The 25,874-nt window shown below is 38.9% G+C and overlaps 1 protein-coding gene across 6 annotated transcripts; it reads left to right on the top strand.

Moving 5' to 3' along the window:
* The first annotated feature begins 1,170 nt into the window (after positions 1 to 1,170).
* On the top strand, positions 1,171 to 25,057 carry MIER3 (MIER family member 3). Of its 6 annotated transcripts, XM_074812461.1 has the most exons (13): positions 1,171 to 1,292; positions 2,078 to 2,102; positions 4,344 to 4,489; positions 6,387 to 6,521; positions 7,948 to 8,068; positions 10,301 to 10,386; positions 10,598 to 10,670; positions 13,176 to 13,327; positions 13,791 to 13,872; positions 18,609 to 18,703; positions 20,591 to 20,718; positions 20,901 to 21,046; positions 21,134 to 25,057. In XM_074812461.1, exons 1-13 carry the CDS (start codon positions 1,284 to 1,286, stop codon positions 21,589 to 21,591), a joined length of 1,656 nt encoding a protein of 551 aa, XP_074668562.1. In that variant the 5' UTR covers positions 1,171 to 1,283; the 3' UTR covers positions 21,592 to 25,057. The 6 variants fall into 6 exon arrangements, with proteins under 6 accessions (XP_074668562.1, XP_074668561.1, XP_074668559.1 ...); XM_074812460.1 differs by lacking the exon at positions 1,171 to 1,292 and having other exon boundaries at positions 1,990 to 2,102; positions 18,612 to 18,703; XM_074812458.1 differs by lacking the exon at positions 1,171 to 1,292 and having other exon boundaries at positions 1,990 to 2,102.
* Positions 25,058 to 25,874: the final 817 nt, after the last annotated feature.

Here is a 25,874-nt window from a genome sequence, read left to right as displayed (position 1 = left end):
CCCCAGTTACATCAAGAGCAGGTATGTCTATATCTTGGGTTGCTGTGTGGTTCGAAGGTACGCAAACGAAGTTTGTACACTGGAATTGGACGAGACTCAGCAGCATAGCACGTGACACAAGTTAATTTAATCTGTTTCTCAGAGCAACAGGTCCCAGCAGAATAAATTAAACACTATAGAGCTCCACTGCTTAAATACCTAAACTAGCTTGGGATCTCTACACTGTCTGCAAACCCATCTCAGGACGCATCCAGAGAAGCCATTCACTTTGTGATACAGCTGTGAGCCTCCCAAATTCCCCCAGTGGGACACAGCCCGGGACACTATGGCACCTGCGTGTTGCCGTGACGCACACCACCCCATCCAGCAGAGCAGTATTCAATATAGCAGGTACGGCAGACGCTATTTGGCCAGAAGCGGAAACACACGACTCTAAAATTAAAAACATGAGTCTTTATAGCCTGGGATGAAGAAATCAAGCTGAAAACGGCCCAATTCCCGTTTCATGTGTAGCGGGACAAAAGCTACTACTAAAAAAGGGGATAGATACTCCTTGCACGTAAACCACCTCAACTTTTAGATAGAAGAACCTACTGCAAAATGAATTTCACTTTCCCTGAGACACAGCAGGCAACCAGCAACAGGAAGGTCTGAGGGCTTTGACATTTTGTTTCCTGCTCCAGACCCTCCGGATATCGGTGACTGCTGGCCCTGCTCCACACCAGCACCGAGGAGGGGGCTGGGTACCGAGTGAAGCGCAGGTGACACAGCCGTGTCCCGTTCCCGCATGGCATCCCCGGCCCGGGACGGGATGGCAAGCGGCAGCAGTCGGAGACAGGCTGACCCGGACGGGAAGCGTCCGAGTTACCAGCGCTCCAGCCGGCCTCGGCGCCCCGCCGGCTCCCGGGGCGGGCAGCCTCCGCCGGCCCCGGCTTCCCCGGGTGGGGCGGGTGGAGGGCGGCGGCCGGCGCCTCGCCCCTCCGACCCGGGCTCGGCGGCGGGCGCCGAGCGCCCTCTCCGGGCGGGGCAGGGCCGGGGCGCGGCGGGCCGCGGCCGGCAGCGCGCCCTCGCCGGCCGGGGCGGGCGGTGGCGGCGGCGCTGCCGGAGGTGGGGTCCCGGCGCTGCCCCTGCCCCGGCGCCGCCTCCTCCGCCCCAGCCCGGTCCCGCCGGCCCCTCCGCTCCCTCCCCGGCCGGCTCCGGCTGGGGCTCGGCGGCTGCCATTGGCTTAGCGGCCCCATCCGGGCACTCGGCGCAGCGCTGTTCCTCAGCCCGATCGTCCCAATATGGCGGAGGTGAGCGGGGAAAGCGGGGCCGGGGCGCCGGCATTCGGCCGGCTCCCCGCGGGGCCCCGTCGCCGGCGGGCCCCCCGCGCCCGCCTCGACATCCCCGTAAGGCGCCTCCGGGGCGGCCCAGCGGCGCGGGGGAGCCGGCGGGCCGGCGGGGCGGCCGGCGGAGCCGCCGGCGGCGGGGCAGCGGGAGCCTGGGCGACTAGGCCGCACGGCGGGCGCCGCGCAGCGCGGGTGCCGGGTTCGCAGCCCGCCGACGGCCGACAGGCCGCGGCCGGGCGCGGAGGGGGGCGCGGCCGCCGCGCCGGGCCCCGAGGGGCACGGGCCGGGCCGGCGGCGGCGCCGCCGCAGCGCGGGCGGTGGAGGAACGCCCGGCGGGAGGGAGGAGGAGCGAGCCCCGGAGCTGGGAGCGGGGAAGAGGCGGCGGCCGGTCCGGCTGCCTCCGCCGCTGCCTGCCTCTGTCATGTCCCGCCCGGCCGGGGCCGGAGGGAGCAGGAGCGCCGGGCGGGCCGGACGCGGCTTCGGGGGGAGTTCTGCCAGCGGAGAGGGAGGGAAGGAGAACGGCAGGCGGGCACGAGCGAGCAACGAGCGAGCGAGGGAAAGGCGGGATGGGAGAGGGTGAACGGGATGGAGGGGCCATCAGGGCGGGAGGCAGGGGCCGAGGCTGGCGGGGAGCGGCGGGGGAAGGGGGCAGCTCCGGGGGCCGAGGCAGGGAGCGTGTAATGAAGACCCTTGTCTGCTGCTGGGCCGGAGGGAGCCCGCACTTACCTCGCTCTGTTTTCTCCCCTCAGGCTTCCTTTGGGAGTTCGAGCCCAGGTTCGTCCTCGCCCACCTTCTGCTGCAGTACCCGGCCCGCCTGCTGCCCGCACACCCTTCTCTCTTTCCCGCTCATTCCCGAACTTATCCCCTTGTTGCTTTCCTAACACTTCATGTTCACACAGTTAACCACTTATGAGATTTTTGAAAGGAAATGTGCGCTGTGGAGTCTTCCCCTTCACTCCGGTTGCGATTAGTAATTGGCTGTTTGGAACCCAAAATGAAAACAAAGTTTTGTAGCACTTTTAAGTCAACATCTCAGTAAAGCTGTGTAGCCTGGAGAGAGTCTGCTTCTCTTTTGGCTGATAATTATAGGCTTGTGATTTTTGACTTTTTGGTAATAACATGTTTAAAATCATAATGATAAGTAATTTTTGAGGCGTTAACTGCTGTTAAGGTTCTTTGGAATACTTTACACAAGCAAGCATAGTTAACAGCAGGGCTACTCTCCAAGAAGTAGTTGGGAAATGTATTTGCTTCTGTGTAACTGCCTTCTGCGTTGGCTGTTTATCATCTTTTGTAACCACTCCTACAAAATTTAATGAGCTTGTGTTTTTTAATACAGTTTTAAATACTTTAAATGGGATATTGAGCATTCAGAGCTACTGAAGAAGCGGGACTTTTTTATCTAAAGTCTGTGAGTGGAACAGAACTTCCACTTGCATTACTCAAATGTAAAGTGAATTGGAACAGCGATTAGAAGCAATAATTTTGAGCACACATACATATAAATTTATATTAGATTAGGCAGCTGATACTTCCTTAAGACTGAATCAGGATGTAATGGCCAAGAGCACGAAAATTCAACATGTAGTGTCATTATGGTAATTGGAGTAGCATTATCTGCTATAGTGAAAGTTCTGTGAGACCGTAATATGAATAGCATGTGAATAAAAAGCATTTTTGGCCAGAATGTTTCTCTACAACATATGATACTACGAACTTTCACAGTATTGTCTTAAGCGAGCTAAACAAAGTTTACTTTAATTACCTGCATATAAGGAGTGAACATTTAGCATAATTGCTCAAAAATTAGTTATGTGCTTTAAGATTCAGAAGTATTAGTGTATATAATTGTCTCTTTCAAGGCTGGAAGCAGTGCAGAGAGGATACTGCTTTATTTTTTTGAAGAGAATTGAAAATTTGTAGCTATTTCCTTCAAAAGTTCTTCTGAAGAAGTTTTTTACATGGAAATAATTCCTAATAAACCTTTTCTCTGCTGCTCGTAAGCCAAGGAATGCAACAGAGCACTAGTGTTTAAGAACTAGAAAGGGAAACTAGAAGTGAAAGAGAAATATCCTGGTCTGTTTCTTTTCTCCATCCTGAAAGTTGTAAGGAAGTGAACATTAAAGAACAAAACAACCCTGTAATTCAGTGATTTTTTTCATAGAACAGTGACTTTGTGGTGCAGAATATTTGCATCTTTAAAACTTGTTAAATCTCATGATAACCTTTCTAACAGTTGACAAAATGCACTTAATAGTACTTTTTTGATGGCTTATGAGCCCTCTTAAGTGATGAAAAAGTGTCTGTTGGACCACAGAGCTGTCACAGTAGCTTGATAGTTAATGTCATCATTAGCATTTTGTTATTTCTGGTATCTTTTTCTCAGTATTTCTTGAAACTTTGCAATGTTTATCCTTCCTTTCTAGATCAAGTGCTAAGAATTAAATTAGTTTTAATAAAAAATTCATCTGAGAGGCTAAACTAATCTGAAGTGAGTGCCAGTGTTTATTTTGCTTTTAGTAGGAAGCTGATTCATAACCTAAGTTAGCTGTTTACCAGCGAAAAACTGTGCTTGTTACTGTATAAATCACATAAATAGAATCAGAGTCTATAAATCACAGTCTTGCAGTATCTGAAATCTTATACCTTGTGTGCTTTGTACATTAATGATGATTTCAAGGATGTTTCAAGCAATCTTTTATGGAGTAAAATACTAATTTGGGATTGTACTGTCTGAAACTTTATTTTAGTAGTTTAGGTACTTCTCCCAAGTACTCTCTACTGCAAGAGAGAAAGCTGCACCTATTACTTACAAGTACAAAATAGGAAGGCCAGCTAAAACAGCTGAATTTGTCAAGTAGTTAGGAATTTGTTCTAGTTATTCCATCAAGAATTCTCACTCTGTTTGTAAAGGAGTTCTTGCAACCATATGTTTTTCTGTGATGTAATTTCATATGTTCATATTCATACATGTTCATGTATAGAAAAAATGACTAAATTACATTTTTTTGATAGTTGGCTCTTTATCGTCTGAGGATCATGACTTTGACCCGTCTGCTGAAATGCTGGTACATGATTATGATGATGAGCGAACTCTTGAAGAAGAGGAGATGATGGAAGAAAGCAAAAATTTCAGCTCTGAAATTGAAGATTTAGAAAAGGTAAGAGTGACTCACTCTCTCATAAATGTCCATACATGCTGTAACTTTTCTAGTGAAAACAATATTCAACCTCTTCTTCAGTTTGTATTGTAAAATGCAGTTTCCTGCAACATGCCTTTGCAGCTTGTTTAAAAAAAAAGAAAACCAGGTTTGGTTAGGATATAGCAGTGCATCCTCACAAAAAGGCTGAACTTAGCTTCTCAAAGATACTAGTGTTATGTTAAGTTCATATTTTTCATTTAGTAGGCCTTCCACTTTGGTAGGGAAATAGCTGAAGCTGTGTTTAGAGTCCTGTTATCTAGCATCACTTACCACTTCTGAGTTTTGTAAGTTGGATGTAAGTTGGAACTGTACATTTTGCTAGTGACTGCTAGGGGTATTTCATTCTGTTGGTCAGGTTTTGCTTTTCCAGTATGCAAACATAAGAGTCCTGTTTTAGGCATGATGGCTCACATTCATTTTCTATGTAAATGGTAGTTCTATGTCTTAGTTTCATCAGTTTGGCATTTGGTGGGTGTACAGAATGACCAGCGTACTCCTTGGCTTTTCCGATTCCATTTTACACTCTTTAATTACACGGTTTTCCTCTTTACACCTCTTGTTCATCTGTGGCAGTGCATCACCCATTTTAAACGCCTGCTGAATGCTGAACACCTACAGATTGATGCTGCCTGCGTTACTGTTCAGTGACCCACTTACACCACTCAGCATAACTGCGGATTTTGGTCAACAGAGTTCCAGGAAAGTGTAATTTTTAGCATCAAATATCAGGCTCTGTTTTTGTAGTCCATATGAAAACAAACTTTCTAAATGTGGAGTTGTCAGTGTTTTTACTCCTGAATTTTTGTTGTTGTTGTTCTGCTACCTTTACAGTTCAGCTTTTGCTGATTATCAACTTTGAATTCTAATAGTGAAGCAGCTTGCCAGGTCTGGTGGTTAAAATGGGGTTGCTACTCCACAAAATTGTCTTATTGCTTCTACAAGGAGGAAGAACTGAGAGCCACTCATCTTAAACACTTTATTACTTTAGGTCCCGATCCTGGAAAGACTTGGATATGAGTTTACGTTTACCCCTTGTGAAAAGTCTTTGCAGGACTAAGACCTTAGCAGACTAAAGAAATCAAGTTATTTAATCAGTGTGTGAGTTCAACAAGAAATTTTTAAAGGTAATATAACTTTTAAAGGTATAAATAATGAAAAATATCTTTAATATTTTGATGGCTTGAATCAGGTAACTAAAAAAATCTCCGCTGTTTACTGTTTTATTAATTGTATTAGGATGTAAGTCTGATGACACTTACTAGAATCACTTGATCAAAAGCTGTTGGAAAAAACAAGTTATAAATCAAGCCTTTCTTTTGATTTTTGCCTTCTGTATCATTAGCTGTCTTTCTCCTATTACCTTCTCAACAGTCATTGTAAAATATATTGTGCAGCAGATGGAAAGGAGGGCTTAAAAGGTGCTGTATTGGTTTACTTTTGTGGGTTTTTGCGTTCCTACATGTCTTACTGTAGGACTTCAAGTGTTTCTGCATTTCTCGCTTGTAGTGGCGTTGTTAGTGTTTCTAGGATATCTTCTGTCTTGAAATATAGCAAGTCATGCTCTACAGTATGAATCAGATAAGGAGCAAATTTTTAATAATTATTCTTCAGTTTCACCTAGTAAACAGTTTTCTTCAATAGTGTGATGGGACTTCACTATATGCCGAGAGACATGGTTATGAATTATTTCAGTCTTGTGCCTGGAAATATTTTAAATCTTTAATCAAGATTCCTGCTTTCAATTAAGTTTTTCTTTGTTTTTTTACTTTTGTTCTTCAAAATATGTCTTATCCTTTTAGACCAAGTACAGGTATTTGGCAATATGTTGAAATGTTTGTAAATCCTCTTGTATCAGGAAGGAAACATGCCATTGGAAGACTTACTGGCATTCTATGGCTATGAACCCACGATTCCGGTTATGGCGGGTTCCAGTGCGGATAGCTCTCCAAGTGAACTTGCAGATGAACTTCCAGATATGACTCTAGACAAAGTAAGTCAGAACCATTTTCCCCTGTATTATGGTTTAAAAGCAGAAATCCAGGTGACCTTAAATTATATTTCACTATCTGTTGATGTTACAGAATATGTATCTTTGTTAATTTTAATATACAATATTACTCTGAATTCATTCTTTTTCAAGGATCTTGAGGATCTGATTAAAATTACAATTATCACACAAACGCATAGCAATGTTAGTGGCAGTGTATTACTGCAAATGAGAGATGGGTAAGCTAACAGTTTTTCTAAAACACATCCGAAGCACTTTAAATAGGTGCGGGTTTCTTTTTAATAGAAGTGGGCTTTTTTGATAGTGTATGCAATGTCCAGAAATAATAATTCTGGCTTCCAACACATGCCAGATACCAAACATTTGTGGATAACTTGCAGATGCACTCCTGAATGCTTTGGAATGTTGCTTTCAAATGCATATAGTTTGGAAAGGTCTCAACTTTTGGGACTGAGAGAGAGATTGTTTTATGTGCAGTGACTATATGTGTTGTATTACTGATGTAAAAACCTGAAACTTCCAGTTTTGTGATCTGCAAGCTAACTTTGAATTCTGAGATTTTAATTGATTTTTGGCTATAAAGCACATGCAGCTGGTAGTTTGGATTATAAAGTATGTAGGTATTAAGTATATGTCTTTTTTGTGGGTTTTTTTTCCTTTACTTTCTGTAAGTATGACATAATGGTAAACTGCACAGAAAGTAGGGTATAATGATGGCTCTGCACATCTGATTCTCATTAGGATTCACGATTGTGTTGAGGCTACAAAAATGTAGTCAGCTTGTTGTCTGATACAGTTCTTTCCCTTCCTAACCTCTATACAGAGGTGTTCAAACATGTCTGCTAGTGAAGGAAGTACGCATTTTCTTTCTTCATATCTTCCCAAAACACAAAAAAATTGATGTTTCTATAGCTTAAAAAAAAAAAAGATAACAGGTTATCTATTATCTGTAACTGTCCTCTCAGCAAAATTCTATAAAAATGCCTGGCTGTTTTATTTTTTCCCCCAGAGTTTAAGGGGTAATAGCCTTCTAAAGCTTCGGTATATCTGTGATGCAAAGAATGTCAGAATTCTAAAGATTTGAGGTAGTTTCCACTGACATTTTTCATTGGAAGCAGTTGGAGGAACATCTGAGATTGATGCTTGCACAAGCTACTTCTTGTACATTTATGTTAATAGAAGACAAAGGGGAACTAAACCCCCATGTTCAACTCTGAAATAAATGGTTATATTTGTTCTTAGATTTAGGAGGAGCAAACTAACTTTTTAATTAAGGGAGTATGTTCTGCAAAATTTACTTACAGTAAAATAATTTTAATTAATGAGAGTTACAGTTTGCTGAATCTGAATGCTCACCAGTCTATACTTAATGCTCAGTCTGAGGGTTTTTTTTATTTTAATGATACAGGAAGAAATCGCTAAAGACCTCTTGTCAGGTGATGATGAAGAAACACAGTCCTCTGCTGATGACTTGACACCATCAGTTACTTCACATGAGGCTACTGACTTCTTTCCTCGGCCATTAAGATGTAGGAAACCTAATTTTATAATAGTACTCAAAAAGTCTTAAATTATATATAGCTTCCTGGCTTAAAATACCAAAATTGCAGAATAGTGCTGAGTTTACTGGGAATTGAGAAACAGTGCTTTGCAGGATGTTGTACATGAATGTTGTCTTTGGTATTACTGATTATCTAAGAGACTTACATTGGTACTGTGCTCAAAGGACAAGAATAAATTTCTTTACAAATACAGTAACTTGATAGTTAATGTGGTACTGAGGAACACCCTTCGTAATTTTCAATATGCTAGTGAATTACATGAGTATGTAACCCATTCTTTTAAATCAGTGTTTCTCTACTAAAATTTTTGCTGCTGCTTTTAAGCCAGTGACTCCTCCATGCAGCCCATGGATGTGAACTGGGATGCAGTTTCATTGTGATTATTTCCCTTCACCCATTCAATGCTTTTTCCATAGGACTTCATGGGGTGAGCCACAGTGGCTTTATATGGGATGGGGCCTGTACACCCATGACCACCAAAGATTCACTACCCATGGAGCTATTATGTGAAAGATCTGAGAACCAGTGGTTCAGTTGTCCAACCTGGACAAGGTATTCCACATTGCCTGATGCAGCTCACTGTTCACTGGTGTACTAGAGTTAGAGCATTGTGGAGGATTTTTATCACAGTTTTAATTTGGCAAGTTTCTTAAGATATTCCTGGGGATTTCATTCCTCTAGAGAAGGGGGATGATAAAGGGGATGTGCTATCTCAGTCATCAGCAATCATAGCCCTTTGCATGCTGTTGATTGTGTAATAAATATAAGACAATTGTATTGAAAGAGAGAGACAAAAGCCTTAAAAATTACAATGCCCTTTTTTCAGTTAAGCAAACCCCAAACTTGCTGGCACTTAAACATTGATTGTGAGCTGTTAATGAATATGGCACAAAGTGTGGCAGCTTTGTAGAAAAAAATGATTAGCCCCTCATTTTACAGAGGATTAAGAAACAGTCGTCTTTGTTTTCAGCTATCATGGTTTTCTATCAGAATGTTACTTTCTCTGTTAAAACTTTTGGCTGGACATTTTAAAATGAAATATCCACCATTTCAGGAAGGGAGATGTTAGTTCTCCATGCTGTTGGCAGTTTAATCTTTTTTTCTGATCTCTGTCCATTTCTCAGATACTAAGATAACATGAAGTTTTAAGATAAACATGTCTAATACATAATATAAGCTGTTTTATTTAATTTGAATTAATTGGAAAAAATAATTGCCTGTGATTATCTAGGCATATTGTTATTTCATGCATTCAAGTTAGCTTCTTGCTTGCTTTTTCTAACAAAAAGAGATAGACTGGTGATTGTAGTAATGACTGCAGAAGAAGAACCTCAGTCCATACAGTCCTGGATATTTTCTCTGATGTTGACAATTCTGTTTAGTTGTGATGAAGCTAAAATTGCAACTGTATTTATGAGCATGTCATTTCTGAAGTCTGAGCATACAAAATAGCTTTAATCGTATCAGAACTGTAGACCCCATTCTGCTGGGGATTATACAACTATAAAAATAGAATTACTTCAGAACCCAGTACCACAGTGTTCCAGATTCTAAAATACGAGTTTTTGTATGAGTACTGTATTTGAATTGCTTGAATCTGCTGTATTTCTTACTAAGGAAAAAAAAAATTAAAAAGGAATAAGCAGTGTTATGCTGTCTTTTGCTTATTCCATTTTGTGTATCTTTCCTGTATGTTCACTCCATGCTGAGGCAGCCTTGTTTAAAGAAATGTTTTGAATGCCCACTAAAACTTCTGATTAAAGGTTTTAGTAGGTAATAAAGACATGCCTTCAACTTTACTTTCTTTGTGATTAACCTGAGGCTAAGTCATAGCCCTGAAAGTTTTCTGTTTTTCTCATACCTTTTCTGTACGGTATAAGCCCGTATAGAGAAAATTGATGAAGAAAAATGATCTCATTCCCTTTTTGACTGTTAGAAATATAGTAGATTGTCTCAGTTGCAGTGGTGATAAATGTTTCAGTTCTTCAGTATACAGGTACCAGTGCCTTCTGACTTCATGCTAGTTTGATAGAAATGTAGATTAACAGACTTCTGATAGAAATTTAGATCAACAGTTTCATGATAAGTGTCTCGCAGAATAAAAGCAGGTGCTGCTTTCAAAAACAAAGGATATCTTGTAGTTCTGTGTTTGAACTGAAAATTCTTCTTAGCTAAAAGCAAACTTCTTTGTGTCTGAAGCAAACACTACTTGTGATGGAGATAAGGAATCAGATGCTGAAGATGTAGAGGCAGACAATGGTAATTCATCTGAAGATTTGAGAAAGGTAATAATTATATCTTTTTTTAAAAAGGTTAAAAAAATGTACTGTTAATAAAAATGCAGTTTTTTAATAAAGATTTATCTAAGACATATCTAAAATAGTACCTTAATTCTGGAATTCTCTGCCAAATGCCAGGTTAATGGCATTTTTAATGCTTCCATACGCAAAATATTAAGTTAATACCCTTCTCTTTTAATTTTTGTTACATCTTCAGGAAATAATGGTTGGTTCACAGTACCAGGCTGAAATTCCACCTTACCTTGGCAGATACAGTGATGATGAAAAGGGTAAGTTCTTCTGACTGTTTTTATTTCATGTTTATACATAGCAGTTGATGGAGAAACATTATTTAAATTTACAAGGTAAATTCAGTGACTTAGTTAAAGTCTCAGAGACCTTAAAAAAAAAAGTCCTAGAAAACTGAAGTAGCACAACCACATAATTATATCTCAGAAATGTAATTCTTCAACTTCAAGACAACATTCTCAAGAAAACATGGGAGGGTGTATTACAGTGTTAATTCTGAAGTATCTACTAATATTAGGAGGCAACAAACTGTGGGTCACGAAGGAAGTATTTTCATCACAGTATCATAACTAGACTATGAGCATGTAATTTAGTTTACATTGAAGATCTTCAAAGCAATATTTTTGTTTGCTCGGTTTTTGGCAAGCACAACAGTATGGGTTATAAAACGGATATGAAAAACAAAGCAATAAACTATTTTAAATTTCCACAGCATGGGTAGAAGATGTAGGTCCTGATACATTGTCTTTTAAAAAATAGGATATTTTAAGTATGATGTTATTCCAGTGTAAACTTGGGTTAAAAACTGCAATTGTGCTAGAGTAGAAGAAATAATTTGTTTACTAGAGTTTTATTTTGTATCTTTAGAAACCTACACTATGAGAAGAGTATAGCACGTATAGTTTGGAATTCAGAAAGCAATAATGAAAGAAATTTGCTCATGTTGAACAGCTATGAAATTAAGGAACAGTTTGGGGAATATGTTAATAAATGAAGGGCATTTGGGGATTTTTTTCTGTAAATTTTCAATATTCTGTAAGTTACTTGTCTTTGAACTGTAACATTTCATGGGAATATTATTCTAGCTAAGTATATCAAGTCTTTTCACCATTACCAACTGCTTTTTTGAAGAATGGTCCTTTCAGTAGGGAAGAAGAATGTTTAGTGTGGATGGAGCTGGAAGCATTAGCAAGTGGACATCTCTTATGTCGTGTAAGAGACCTAGGGAAGTCTCCTTTTTTGTAAGATGCAAGCATGATGCTTACGGGTTGTAAGAGGGGAGGAGTAAGAACCAGATTTATTTGGATAGTCCTTTTACTATTTACACATCTTGACTTTTCCTCAGCCAAGATCTAGAGAAGTGCCAATGACCAGAGAATGACCAGGAAGGGGTTAATCTGACAGCTTTCGCTGGAATGAGATGGTGCTAGAGAGAACCAGTGAGAATCTTGTCGGCTGGCATGGCCAAGAGCAAAGAGGTAGCTCCCAGATCCGGGAGCCAGAGGAGCTCCTCTTGAGATTATCAGTCGTGGACTCCAGCAAGAAGTGCTGAGTTGTCTTGGTTGATAGAGGTTGAAGCTGAGCATCATTAGTTCTTGGAGAGGTTGGACCTGGCTGTAGGGGTGGAGGATTCTGTGAAAGCCTCTTCTTCACTCCCTGAAGAGCTTGTGATAGCAAACAGGGGCTTATATTTCTGCTGTGTAGTCCCAGCTACCAGAATTGTGCAAGAAGGCAGCTCTGCTCTTCTATAAAATTTACACTTGTAACATGCCTGTTTGAAAGCTTTCAATGTTCTTAAGCTGTAACAGAACTTTCAGAGGAGATGTAATTTTATTTCTCACCTTAACTTAATGTGTTCCCTGCAGTTTGATGGGAGATTTGAGAATCTTCATCTCTTTTACTGTAACAGCCATTATGCTTGTGTGTTTGAATTGAATGACTGTCTAATTTTGTATCACCAAGAGAGTATGTGAAACATTAGGTGCAATGTCAATCACATCTATTGATCAGAGTAAAAGATTTATAGGTTAATCTAGAATTGAAACGTGCACACAGTGACAAAAGTTCGGGCTAACTCTTGTGTATTTCCAGTATATTGTCTTTCAAATAAACTACTTAAGAGGTACATACATGACTTCACTGTACTATGAAGGAGGGCTGTACATCCTGATTGTTTGCAAAGTCTGCAGTGTAGAAGTTCTTAACAGCATTCAGTTGTTAGTGAGTGGAAAAACAAATTACCACATTAAGACCTAGATTTTCATTCTGTTAAGTAATTTTTGGCAAATTTTAGTTGAAAATGATGAATTAGCCACCTCCTCTGATTTTGGGTTTTTTTGACATGTAGTATTTAAAATATTAAAGTAATATCATACACTCTTTTATTGTAAACTATAGTTTATTTTTTGAAAACAGCTGCATAAAACTGAATGGTTTTGCTAGTTTGTTTATATGAAGATGATGAATACATACGCATAGTTTGACTTGAAGCATCTAGCTGTCAACAAGCTGCTCCTCTATAAAGACTCCTCGTCTCAGGAGTTCAGTCCCTTATCTCAAAGCCTCATGGAACATGAATCTCTTCGCCATGTTACACTGCAGAGACTGTCTCTTAACTGAGACTTTTGGGGAAAAATTTGAAAGTGGTGTGATGGTGTTTGATTTGATTACTTCTGTGTTCCTGTTCTTTGTCTTTGTGAAATAGTGTTTAGTGTTACAGCCTTAAAAATGTCACACCTGGCATTAATGCATTTCTGTTTTAACAGCCTATGAAAATGAAGACCACTTACTTTGGAAACCTGATGTGATCTCAGAAAATAAAGTTAAAGAATACCTTTTTGAAACCTCCTTAAGAACAGGAAATGAAAAAATGATTGGCAGAATTCCTGAAGGGCTACATACACGGGACAATGAACAAGTATGTTTTATATGTGTTCCATTTGTGACACATTGGTGTGTAATTAACATGTGTTCTCTCTCTCGTATTTTAAAGGCAGCAATACTCAATTTCTTTATTTTTTTAAATTCGATGTTATCGGGGTCAGGATCTTTCTTATTTGTAAGTTTAAGCACATGCTTAAAGTTACAAGTATTTGAATGTTGACAGTGCTGTGATCTGTGATGTTTCTGATCACCATGCTGTTGACCAATCCAGCTTTTTTAATAATTGCATATAATGTTTTACATTTCCTTAATTAAACCATGCCTCAACTTTGCTTGGATTTCCTTTTGGTGGTTATTTTAGAATTTTTGTAATGTATAAAGATAAACCCTTTTTTTTTTTTTTACATTAGATATGCTAAATGAAGGGCTAGGTTTAGAGGTCTGTGTCGGATATTTGCAAACTTTGGTTCTTTCTAAAGACTTTTTCTATTTTATAGGCACTGTATGAACTTCTTAAAAGTAGCCATAATGTTAAAGAAGCAATTGAGAGATACTGCTCAAATGGAAAGGCATCTCAGGGTAAGAGAGACTGCTCATTTTTTCAGAAATGTCTGTTTGAAAAAAAAAAAGGTAAAAAAAAGGTGGTGTAGGAAAACCTTGAATAAGAATCAGATTGGTGAGCATATCCCTTTCCATGATGTTTAGCACAAATTAGGTATAATCTTACTGGCCAGTTGGAAATTCCTGCTAGAGAAGTTTGCAACTTGTATAAAGATTGAGGATCAGCTTTTCACCTTCCCTTCACTGCTGTTTTAACAGTGGTGCAGACTGAGGAGAGGGGTGGGGGCAGTGATGATTTTGCTCCCGTAAGGCAGTTCTCACCCACATTGCAGTATCTCTTTGAGATCATGTTCAATTGTAATCTGATGACATTTATACCAAAATCAGGAGAACATAGCTGACTATGTAAATAAGCCCCACTCTTTTCCTCACTGTGCTTACATTGTGCTATGCTAACCCTAAACTGATTGTACTTTAGAGTTCCACAGATCTTTGTGATGAGTGTGGAGAGCTTTGCTTGAGTTTACAGGGGAAAAGGAGCTTCTGTCTTGTTTGTTCCTAACTTTATTACTCCCTTAAATGAAAATGAAAATCAAGAGTTTATCATTTAACAAAAACAGTTCTTTGTCCTGTATTTTAACATACCATACGTGTTGCATAAATGGAGTATGAGCCCTGTTATAAGTTGATATTCTGTCACATATTCCCTACTCAGAACTGGATCCAGAGGGAACTTGAGTGGTTTAAGCTAGATGCTGTGAAAGCTAAGTATCTAAGTATCTAAGGTAAAGCTGAAAGGGACAATAAGGACTACCAGAGCAGCTTCAGAAAGCTCGTGTACAGGAAGAGATTGGGTAGACCTAAACAATAAGGAAGTATCAGTTGCAGGGTTGTATCCTAAATCCCACACCTCTCTAGGATTTAGATTCCTGTTTCACAGTTGAAAAATACCTCTGTCCATTTGTGATACAGAGCCCAAAATTCTATCCTAAGGACTAGTACTCACACTGTTCACCCCAAGTCAGATGGGACTTACTTCATTAAAAATGGTAAAGGATGATAATACTGTCAGTGCCTGTCTCTTAGAGTAGCTATTACGCTGTGTTCTACTCTACCCACTGAAGTTCACTGTTACTCTCAAGATAAGATTTTAAAATGCACCACTCCCTAGATAATTTCTTAAGAGTAAGACTTTAAATGGGGATCTTTTCTTCTCTTTGAAGCTTGAGAGCTCTGTAGTAAGGAGTGTAAAATTAATGGGGTGTGAAAGAAGATGGCCTTGCAGTGGAATGATTATTACCTTCATCTGAGAGCAGAAAGGGCTTGATTCCAGTGTCTGCTTCCAGAAATGTTTTGAAGTGTGGTTTTTCCCCCCCCATTGGCTTTAAATGTCAGCTGAACAGAAACTTTTTGGATCACCATTATGAATATAAGATGCCTGAAATATCCTTTCTTAATTACATAGAGACCGAAAGCCATAATCAAGATAGGAAAGCAACAATACTTGAGACAAAACTGACCTATTCAAATAATTTGAACCACTTTGTTTTAAAAGTCTTACTCTCTTTTAGTGATTTTTTTTGTGGTTGTTTGTAAAACTAAAGTTCACTTTTAGAATCTTAAGGTTTTGTAGTTCCTCCGTAAGAAGTCTGAAAGGTTTATTTGTGGGATCTTTAGGAGCAGATGGTTGGTTGGTTTGTTCCAGATTCCCTGATACCCCTTGTTTTTAAAAAACCTGGATCAGACTAAGTATAGTCCTAGTTGGTTGGCCCTGTATGGCTACCTGACGTATGCATAGCTTTTCTCCATGGTTCATTATGCCTTTTCTGTGGTCCACTACCTTACCAGTGGGTTTATGAGACTGGGGAAAGTGTTGAGGGTTCTGGGGAGCCTGTCTTACTTGCTGGATCCATTTCCTATATCTGCATCAGCTCGGGATCACCCTCCCAGTGTTGGTTCACCCCACCCTGTTTCTCTACTGATTTACAATGCCATGCATCAAGTCTACCCGGGTTGGGCTGGGTCGGAGGCGGGGTTGGCCATCCTGACCTTCCTGAACATTAGGTACTGTTCGGTCTTATTTCATCCCTTTTTGCAATGAGGTACAATTTTAAAACAGCCAGGGCTCCCTATTTAGTGATTCCATGGCTTTGGGGTCTACAAGGGCAGAGACAGGGTAATTACCATGTGCACCTCTGTCATTCATAGCCTGAAGGCAGGTTGCTTTTGTAATGGTAGTAAAAATTTCATTTAATGATCTTACTGGTACGGCAGTGGGCTCCCCTATGTCCCGAGGGTCTGTGCTTCCTGCCCAGTATGCTACTCAGAGGGTGATACTAGGGTGTGATGGTTTAACCCCAGCCAGTGACTCAGCACGATGCAGCCGCTCACTCACTCCTCCCCCTTCCCACAGGGATGGGGAGAAGAATTGAGAAAAAAAAAAAAACTTGTGGGTTGAGATAAGAACGGTTTAGTAACTAAAATAAAATATAATAACAATAATAGTAAAAAATGTAATAATAGCAATGAAAAGGAATATAATAAAAAAGAGAGAAATAAACCCCACGAAAAGACAAGTGATGCACAATGCCGTTGCTCACCACCCGCTGACTGACACCCAAGCAGCAATCCACCCCCCCAGCCAACTCCCCGCAGTTCATATACTGACCATGACGTTCTATGGTATGGAATAAATATCCCTTTGGATAGCTCAGGTCAGCCGTCCTGGCCATGCTTCCTCCCAGCTTCTTGTGCACCTGCTTGCTTTCAGGAAACTGAAGAATCCTTAACTTAGGACAAGTGCTACTTAGCAACAACTAAAATACCAGTGTGTCACCAACATGATTCTCACACTAAATCCAAAACACAGCACTTACCAGCTACTGGGAAGAAAATTAACTATTTCAGCTGAACCCAGGAGATAAGGGATGATCCCTTACTCAAGGACACTCCTGGTCCCCAAAAGCCATTGTGATCTGACATAATAAGATCTCCTCCAGTTAAGGAGAAATGCCAGAGAGAGTCGGTCTTGCTTTTGCCAGGCTTCCACCCATATTCGTTGTGCAAATTAACCAGCTGAAGAGGTTCCCATGGAGTGGTGTTTATGGTACTTCTCCAGTTGCCCCTTTGAGGTCTGACTCATATCTCAGCTTTAATAATAGGGGCTACCTTAAATTCTGATTCACCTAATTCACTCTCATCATTAAGTTCTTCATTGGGGTCCTCCCAAATATCTTAGTACCAATCTTCTGGGGAAATGATTAGCTTACAAATTTTTACAGGATCTGGGGGGGTTGGGGGCCCAAGTTACCATGAGTTCTAGACCTTCCTGCATTTTTCTTTTTCCTCCCCGAGTTGTTTAAACAATTTGTCTATTTGCAGAGGTAACGGCATTTCTTTTTCTTTGTTCAACTTCCTCTTGTAACGTTCTCATTTCTTGTTCTTCACATTCTTTATATGCAGCTCTTAAATACCTCTTCAAGATCTTGTATATTATTATTACCTTCTCTTCACCATCTTCCAGTTTCCCTCTTACAAGGTTCTACTGCTCTTTTATCTTGCTCCAGTTATCCTGCCTTTTATGCACCCAGTCATCTTAAAATTTCAGTGAAAGGTTAACTTCATGCCTCAGTAAGTAGTCAGTGATTGAATCCACCAATTTTTGTTGCAGGTGAATTATTAAGAGGAGTCATCATTACAGGGTTAACTGAAAGGTTTTATTAACAATTAAATGATCAAATGATAATTGTGAATTGTAATTCAGTGATAATGGAATAGTAATTAAACAGTGATTTAACAATGATATAAATAATTGATAATTAGGCAGTGGTCAAACACTCTACTACTTACTACACTTCTAATAATTAAGCTATAGCTTGATAGATGTACATGTCACTAGCACAGAAGATATGTTTAGGCTTAATGTAAAATGTCACTTACCTTGTTGCAGCCATCAGGTGCTTTGTAAGGGGTGTCTCAACCCTGACAGGTAACCTTGAGAGGTGCCCCTTCCCTGCTCAAGGGGAGGTAACTCTGTGCAGCCTGCTGCTGCACAGGAGAGCTCAATGGGCTCAGGGCAATACAGATGTTTATAGCATAAAGTGACTGACTCATAGTCAACCCCCCCTTTGGTGTACGTGCAGGTGTGCAGCTCTAGCAGTTTTAGTCTTCTAATCCCAGCTCGGGCTGGTAATGTTAGCTCCTGTTAAGACATGACATAGTCTCCTTAGCCCTGAGAAGATGCAGCCTGGCACAGTTCTCACAGTTTGCACAGCAGAGTTGATCTCAGGCTTTCTTGCTAGTGATGCCTGAATCAGAGTACTGCTCACCCAGTCAGAGCAGGGGCATCCATCACAACAGGTTGTTCCTTCACTCTTTTTTCCAACAACCACTGTTCTTTCTATCCTATGTGAGAAGAAATATTCAGAAAAATTATCTCACACCTCGATAGTGTTATCAAGCCTTGGATTTTTGATGCGGAACCTATTAAGAAATAATAAATCTTTTAAATGTCCTATGCCCTCAAGGATAAAAGATTTCATAAATCAAACTCCTCTGTGAGTCTTCATAAAGAAGAATGTTAGATTTCAGGTAGGTATCTGTACAGTAGAGGAAAGAACGTGGATCTAAATAACCGAACTACTGGGTTTTTTAAATGCATTTGGATATTCATCCATTAGCAACAAATACTTTATTCTTTGCAAAAAGTTAGTGAGTGAAATCAAGCTTATCATGCTACTTTTATAATTGTCTAGAAGAGATGACAGCATGGACAGAAGAAGAATGCAGAAACTTTGAACATGCACTTCTGATTTATGGAAAAGACTTTCATCTCATACAGAAAAACAAGGTTAGTATTTTACAGTTAAATGGAAGAATTGATAGATGATATGATGCTGAAAATCTGTAAAAGCCATACATTTGTCAGAAGCCATGCAGAATGGTGAAATGAGAACCAACATATTAAAACCACCTTGGCATTTTTTAATTTTAATTTTAATTTTAATTTTTCCTCGGGTGTTACTGGAAAAGCTAAGCATTGCAAGATGAGTCAGTGTATTATCTCTGAAATTGATTTATGTTGACATTACTTCCATTTATGCATTCATAGTATAATTTAGTTTAAATGTGTGCCTCTCCTAGAAGTACAGTATTTCCATACCATGGGTGGGGGCAGAGGGGGAAGCATCTTAACTTATTTTTGTCACCAGGAAGATGTAAGTTTACAGAAACAGGCTTAGCTCTTTGTGTTTTCAGAAAGTGTAGTCATCCATCAGTACTCTTTTCTGGCCAGCACTAATCTTGATGTGGGTTGCCTCTGGTTGACTCCACTGTGCCTGAAGAATAGGGATTTTTTATTTTTTTATCAAAAAGCAACAGTTGACAATATGGATGTTTCCACATTTTCTGTATATCTCCTTTGATACAATCTTGAAGGTTTTTTTCTTTAGGAGTCTGGTGGTTTTGTAGTATTTCAGGTAAACTTTATAGGGTTGTGGTTGCTGTTCAGCAACAGTCAGCTAGTCCTGCTCAATATCTGGTTTAACCTGTCCTCAATAATACTTGAGTGGTTCAGATTTTAAATGGACCTTACCAATAAACAGTAATTAATCAGAGATGCAAGGAAATAATTGAAAAATATGGTTTCCAAGATGCAACATAGTACATGGGTTGATGTATCTGTCCCTGTGGAACAGAATTTGTCTAAGAAATCCACTGGGGTTTTTTCAAAGTAGGTAAAACACCAGAAAGTTCAGGGAAGGTTCTGGGATCCAGCATAAGCTGATGTTGCTTGTATATGGAAGGTATTGGCTAGACAAGATTTAGTGCGTGGACAAATTTGACAAGAGATATTTTCTTACCACTCCAAAGCATTGTTAACTGAGACTTTATATACTAGCATATGGACATGTGTTCATTCCCTCCTCTGCCTAGTGTGTTTTGTGTCTAAACTAGCAAGGTTTACTATTGCACTCAAGGCATTTTGGATTTGCCTCTGATGCTTCTGTAAGTTTGATTAAGCTCAAGTGTAGTTTACTGCCAGACAATATCTGGATAAAGTTGTATATTCTAGTTGTAAAACTTAAACTGGAACAGTGAGCTGCTGCTGATGTGAACTGGTACTGCATCTAAAAATGGATATAGTTTATAAGAATATAGGTAGAAGTAATGACTTTTTCTCTAAGAATGTGACTTCGCATAGTAACATCCATTTTGGGAAAAGAGATAAACAGTTAACATAGATCAAAATGAGCCTTTTGAATCCTTTATACTTTGCAGTCAACAAGAGTACAAATTTATTTTGTTATTTAAGCATTTACTGTTGTGATTATCTGTTGTCAAAGCCTCCACAGTTCTGGACTTTCCCAGAAGGAATAAGTACCCAAAGTATTTTGTGCTTCACTTCTCTTGGGTCATTGATTTGCTCAGCTTTCTCCATCTTAAGAGAGAGATATCTTGTAGTTTAAAAAATTGTTATATATATATCTTTATATATATAAATGCTTCAAATGTAGATATATTTTCAATCTGGTTTTTAAAAAGCCAGTCATACATACAGTAGAACAAATGTAATACTTATTTGACACTGTAGATCTCTTTGAAGTCTGCTAATTTAATTGGTTTATTCCAGATACTAGAACAATAAAACTAACAATTTTGCAGGAATGGGAATTAGGGAGATGACAAAACATGAGTCTTTGCATTAATCTTGTCAGTTCTTCTTGCTGTCTTTTAGGTAAGAACCAGAACGGTTGCTGAGTGTGTGGCTTTCTATTACATGTGGAAGAAGTCAGAACGTTATGATTACTTTGCTCAGCAAACAAGATTTGGAAAGAAGAGGTACAACCATCATCCAGGAGTTACGTAAGTAAACCATGCTCGGAATGTGTTCTCTGTTGTAAATTGTAAATGTAGAAGATATATTTTTTCCTTTCGGTCATTGCAGTGTAATGCTGCAGTGGCTGTGGCAACTGAAATTAATCCATCATCATTTTTAGGCCTTGTTTTCCGGTTAAATAATACATTATGGGTGCAATATTCTTTAGGGACTACATGGATCGTTTGGTAGATGAAGCAGAAGCCCTTGGTGGAGCAGTGCATTCTTCAGCCTTAACATCTAATAGTCGAACAGAAACCATTCCTGATCAACAGCTAAGCATTCTGAACTCTATTACTGCCAATGAGTTGACAGGTAAATCAAGAAAAAAAAAAAAAAATCTTTTTTTTGTAAGTATGCAAACAACTATTTCATTTGCATTTGTGTTCATCTTTTTTCCAGCATTGACAAACAGTGTAGCTACAGTCTGCCACACTTCAGATGTGAACTGCCTGGATGATGCCTTTCCTCCTATGGACAGCTTACCCCGAGCACCAGTTAATCATGTGCCTGTTGGAACAGAAGAATTGCTTAACTTGCCTAGCAATGGTGAAAGTGATTGTTTTAATTTATTTGAGACTGGCTTTTATCATTCAGAGCTAAACCCAATGAACATGTGCAGTGAGGAGACAGAAAGACCTGCGAAGAGATTGAAAATGGGAATTGCTGTCCCAGAATCTTTCATGAATGATGTCTCTGTAAATAACCTTGGTGTGGACTTCGAGAACCATACACACCATATTACCAGTGCCAAAATGGCTGTTTCAGTGGCTGACTTCAGCAGTCTATCTGCAAATGAGACAAATGGTTTTATCAGTACCCACACTCTTCACCAACATGCTGCCCTTCACTCAGAATGACTGTGGAAAACTGAACAAACAGTGGGTACTTTATGCAGTAGTAGTAAACTTGATGGGAGTTATCAGGTTTGCTTAGTCTTTCACTGGAAGTTTGAACTTTATGACATCAGTGATGTCTTTGTATGTATAGAACTATATCTTGATTTATCAAGAGTAATTTCTTTTTTCAGTCCATAGATGTGGAAATGTCGTAGGGTGTTCGGCAGAGTTTGGGACTAAGAGAACTCTGTGGTGCAGCTTTAAGCTCTGCTTCAATTTTTTTTAAAGCCTGTAGACAGAGGCCACCATTTCAAAACCAGCACAGAAGTTCTGAACGGATTGGAGTGGCTTTTTAGTCTAAGTTACTTTTGCTGTAACGGATGCAGTGGAATAACAATGTTTACAGGTACCAATCCTGATCCCTGCTCAATGTAGCATTTTTTTTTTTTTCTTATAAAGGCAGGGGTGGGTTTCTTTAATTTAAACTGCACAAACATACGAGGATGTTTTTTAAATGGAACCTTCTCTCATGTGATACTAAACTAGAGCACTTCCGTTTACAAAAACAGCAAGTTCATCTTGGTGGAAGCTAGCACAAGGGACTTAACATGAATAAAGTGTGAAGACCTGCACTTCGATGCTGTTGCAAAATTATAGGCCATGGCTACTTTACACAGAAGTAATTATGCTGCCATAAGTGTCTGTGTACTTTAAATTTACTTACTTGCTTGAACAGATGCGTTTTAGGCTATATTGCATTTGGATAGGTTTTGTCCACAACTTTGAAGAGTAATGTAATCCTAAGAGTAATGTAATCTTAACTTTCCTAAGGCAGCTGATGTTGTATAAAGCTACAGTCTGCACAATTTAGGATTTACCACTAAACAACAGTCTGCATTTGAAAGACAAATTGTTTGGAGCACTGCAGTTCAAAGTGTTAGAATTTTGAGGGTCTATCTAGTTTATATAGGAATAGTAGAACCTTGAAGTATGTATTTGAAAGTTTTCCTTTAGTGTGGATTGCATTTATTTGTTTTGGCAAGTCATTGGCTTAAAAATGGCATTTCACTACCTTGGTCAAATAGGAGAGGATGAGTAAAAACGTTTCCCGTAAAACAACTATTTCAGTAAATTTTTTATTTTGAACATTGAGTGCAATTTAGCCATCCAGGAAATTTGTCTTGCAAATGTTTGTTCTAATTCTTGCAGAAGAGTCAAAATCAAACATAGTATTGGCTTGTAACCTGTTGTAGCATACAAATTGCAGGGGTTTTTAATGAGAATCTGAACCTTATTTCAATAGGATTATCCCTTTCCCTCCATACTTTTTCTTCGCACTGTTTGTATTACAAATTTAATTGCCACTAATTTGTTTTCATTATTCAAGTGCTTGTTTGCGTTGTTGATATTTGTAATGGTTGCTTCAAGGTTATGCTGAGTAATTAGAAAGTAGTGACTTTAATATTTGAAAGGGAAGAGAGTATTTATTGTGCATACTGTGAACTGCATTGACATCCTGAGTTTTGGGTGCAGCGTATGGAGTTTTCTTTACAGCATTGTAATGAAGATTACTTTGAAGTGTTTGCACAATAGTACGTTTACCATATTAAAAACAAATTATTTTAGCAGAGTGGACAAAAGTAGAGATAATTTTATAATTAGTTACAGCTTACACATCTGAAATATGTAACTTTAGTAAGTACACAGTAAGTATCAGGTAGCCTTGGCCCTGTTTTGTACTCTTGACAGTTTTTAGCCAAGTTGTCAGCTTCTTGTTGCTGTGTTTTGTGCTGAACTTCGTACCTTGTTTCTTTTGTTTATGAATCAACACATTTTATGTAATTTTGTAAAATACTGGCCATAATCTTCCATTGTTACACATTCAAGTTTATCTATGGGTTTACAGTGAGTGGCTGGTCTGTATAAAAATCATTATACAAAGATGACTGAATGCTTATACCAGTTGCACTTAAATGAACATGCCCATTCTCATTAGCTGATGCAGTAATATATTCAGTTTATCTATGCATTGCTGGGCTCTTAATGTAGACAGACACTTGTCTAAGGTTTGGGTTGTCAGCAAGTTGAATGGACACTTTAGTTATTTAATAAAGACTTTTGACCAAAATTCAGAAAATGGTATGAGAGAAAAATGAATTCCGGCTAGTCTAATAGATGCTGATGTTATTTAGCCTGTTGGCTAGCTAGCTGGTATCGTTTACTTTTAATTCCTTGTTAAAATGAGGCAATAATTTGCAAGATTTTGTAAATATGTAAATTCTTCATATCTTTTTAGATCTCTATTTCAATATTTTCTGACTACTTCTGTGTATAGTAACATTTTTGTGCATGCTTGATGTGACATTCATAAATTTGTACCACTATGACTTTACCCATGTAAAATAGCTATTTATTGAACTTTTCTTTTAAAAGCTGGACTTACTTATTTTTCTCTCAGTTTAAACATTTAAATGGAGAACTTGTTACTGTTTATTAAAAGAATTGCGTTTTGAAAGTCAGCATGAAGATAACTGAATTTCAACCATACGAAGAAATTACATTGCCTTGTTTCTTAGATGGTGAAGCACAATTCTTATAACAAACTGTGATGAATTCTTTGTCCATTGCTACACTTTTTCTTCATACAGACAAACCAAAAAATCCATAATGGGCAATTGCAGTGTTGGTAAATGTATCCTTTTTATGTACAGGGAATCGGAAGAGGGTAGCTGATTCATTTAGAAGTGTAACTGGTGCTGTGATTATAGCAATACTTTTACTTTGGTTAGTCATATGTCATCTTCTCATGCTAGTTTTTTAAATGTTTAGTTTTCCTCTTGTTATGGTCAAACTGCTGAATTTACTTGAAGGATGTACAATACTGTATGAAGAATACTAAATTGTGTAAAATTAGGTCATCGAATTGTGCAATTGTTTCCTGTTTTTAATTTTTAAAACTGAGGGTCAAAAATATAGGAAAACTTCAGATCAAGTAGAACATAGTGTTAACGCTTAATTTAACCAAAGTCTCTAGTGAATATTTCAACTTTGAATGTAAACTAATGGATAAACTGACTAACAGGGACACTATTTGCCCAGCATTACAAGCACATTGTCTACAGACAGGGAAACTAAATACAGTAATTTATAAAATAATGACAAGGTTACTATTTTTTTTATTCCTATTTTTCACTGAAAGAAGGAGGAGGATACTATCAGTTGTAAAATACAGTAGGAATTACTATAGTCTTCCTAATAAAACAGAGATTCCAGTTATTCTCAGTTCAGAGTAAGTACCCTGTGCATAACAACAAATCTAGTGACAATCGGAACATGTTTTAGTATCAGATGTTCAAGAGGAAGTCGCTGTTGTTGCATTGGTTTTAATATTTGTACATAAACACTGATTTTTTTGAGCATTATTTTGTATTTGTTGTACTTTAATACCTGGTGTACAGTTCCAGAAATAAATGTCTGGAAACCTTTCTTTACTTGTAAAGCTTTTCATGCATCTACACTACACTTTTGCTACTTCATTTTCAGAAATATTTAGCAGTCCCTCTGAACACCTTTTAAGAACTCCAGGTACCGCTAAAGTGCACACTACCATGCTACCTAATGTTACATAGAGAAGAGTGAAAAATGCAGCAATGCAGGTAAAATGGTAAGTAGTGATTTCCCTCAAACATTAAAACATAGCTTAAGTATAGCAAAATCTTAGCTGGGACTTAAACGTAACTTCAGAGTAATGTATTGCAGCAGTGTAACTCAGTATTCAAACTACATGGTGAGCTGTGGGGAACATGTTCCTGTTCTCTGGTGTAAGAAAACTTGCCCAAATCCTTAATTTTCATGTCAAGTTAGATTACAGGTGTTAATACAAAAATTTTACTCTGCTTAGGCCTTCATGCTGAAGTTAAACTATTTGAAATGCTTTTTGTCTTGATTTTCCTTTCCCTCAAGAAAATGAACACTAACCTTGGACCCTGAAAATCACTGTATTACTTCTAAGATCTTGCATACCAATTCTCTCAAAGGCCAGAATTGGCGCTGTGCTTTCCTAGGCCCAGCATGCTTGTTTTTGCAACGGCTGGAACAACAAGATTAGGGTAAATAAATTATTATTTATTTTTTAATTAGATAGGAATGAAAGCTGATACAATTCTGAACAGCAAAAGCTGTAATTTGCCAAGTAATGTAATGAGCTTTGCTTCCCCTGATGAAGAGATTCAAGGTAAGTGTCTTTGCAATGATGGTTGATGAAAGGTGCAAAACAAAATACCTATCCAAAACTCTTTGGTGAC

The sequence above is a fragment of the Strix aluco genome, chromosome Z (assembly GCF_031877795.1).
Source record: "Strix aluco isolate bStrAlu1 chromosome Z, bStrAlu1.hap1, whole genome shotgun sequence".
Lineage (NCBI taxonomy): Eukaryota > Metazoa > Chordata > Aves > Strigiformes > Strigidae > Strix > Strix aluco.
The sequence above is the reverse complement of the archived record's forward strand: the minus strand, read 5'-3'. Positions and strand labels throughout refer to the sequence as shown.

Excerpts from the sequence above, each read along its gene's own strand:
- MIER3 (XM_074812458.1), top strand. The coding sequence starts at position 2,009 with ATGAAGACCCTTGTCTGCTGCTGGGCCGGAGGGAGCCCGCACTTACCT. Across the intron at positions 6,522-7,947 it reads CAGATATGACTCTAGACAAA|GAAGAAATCGCTAAAGACCT; the intron begins GTAAGTCAGAAC and ends TTAATGATACAG. Across the intron at positions 18,704-20,590 it reads ATCTCATACAGAAAAACAAG|GTAAGAACCAGAACGGTTGC; the intron begins GTTAGTATTTTA and ends GCTGTCTTTTAG.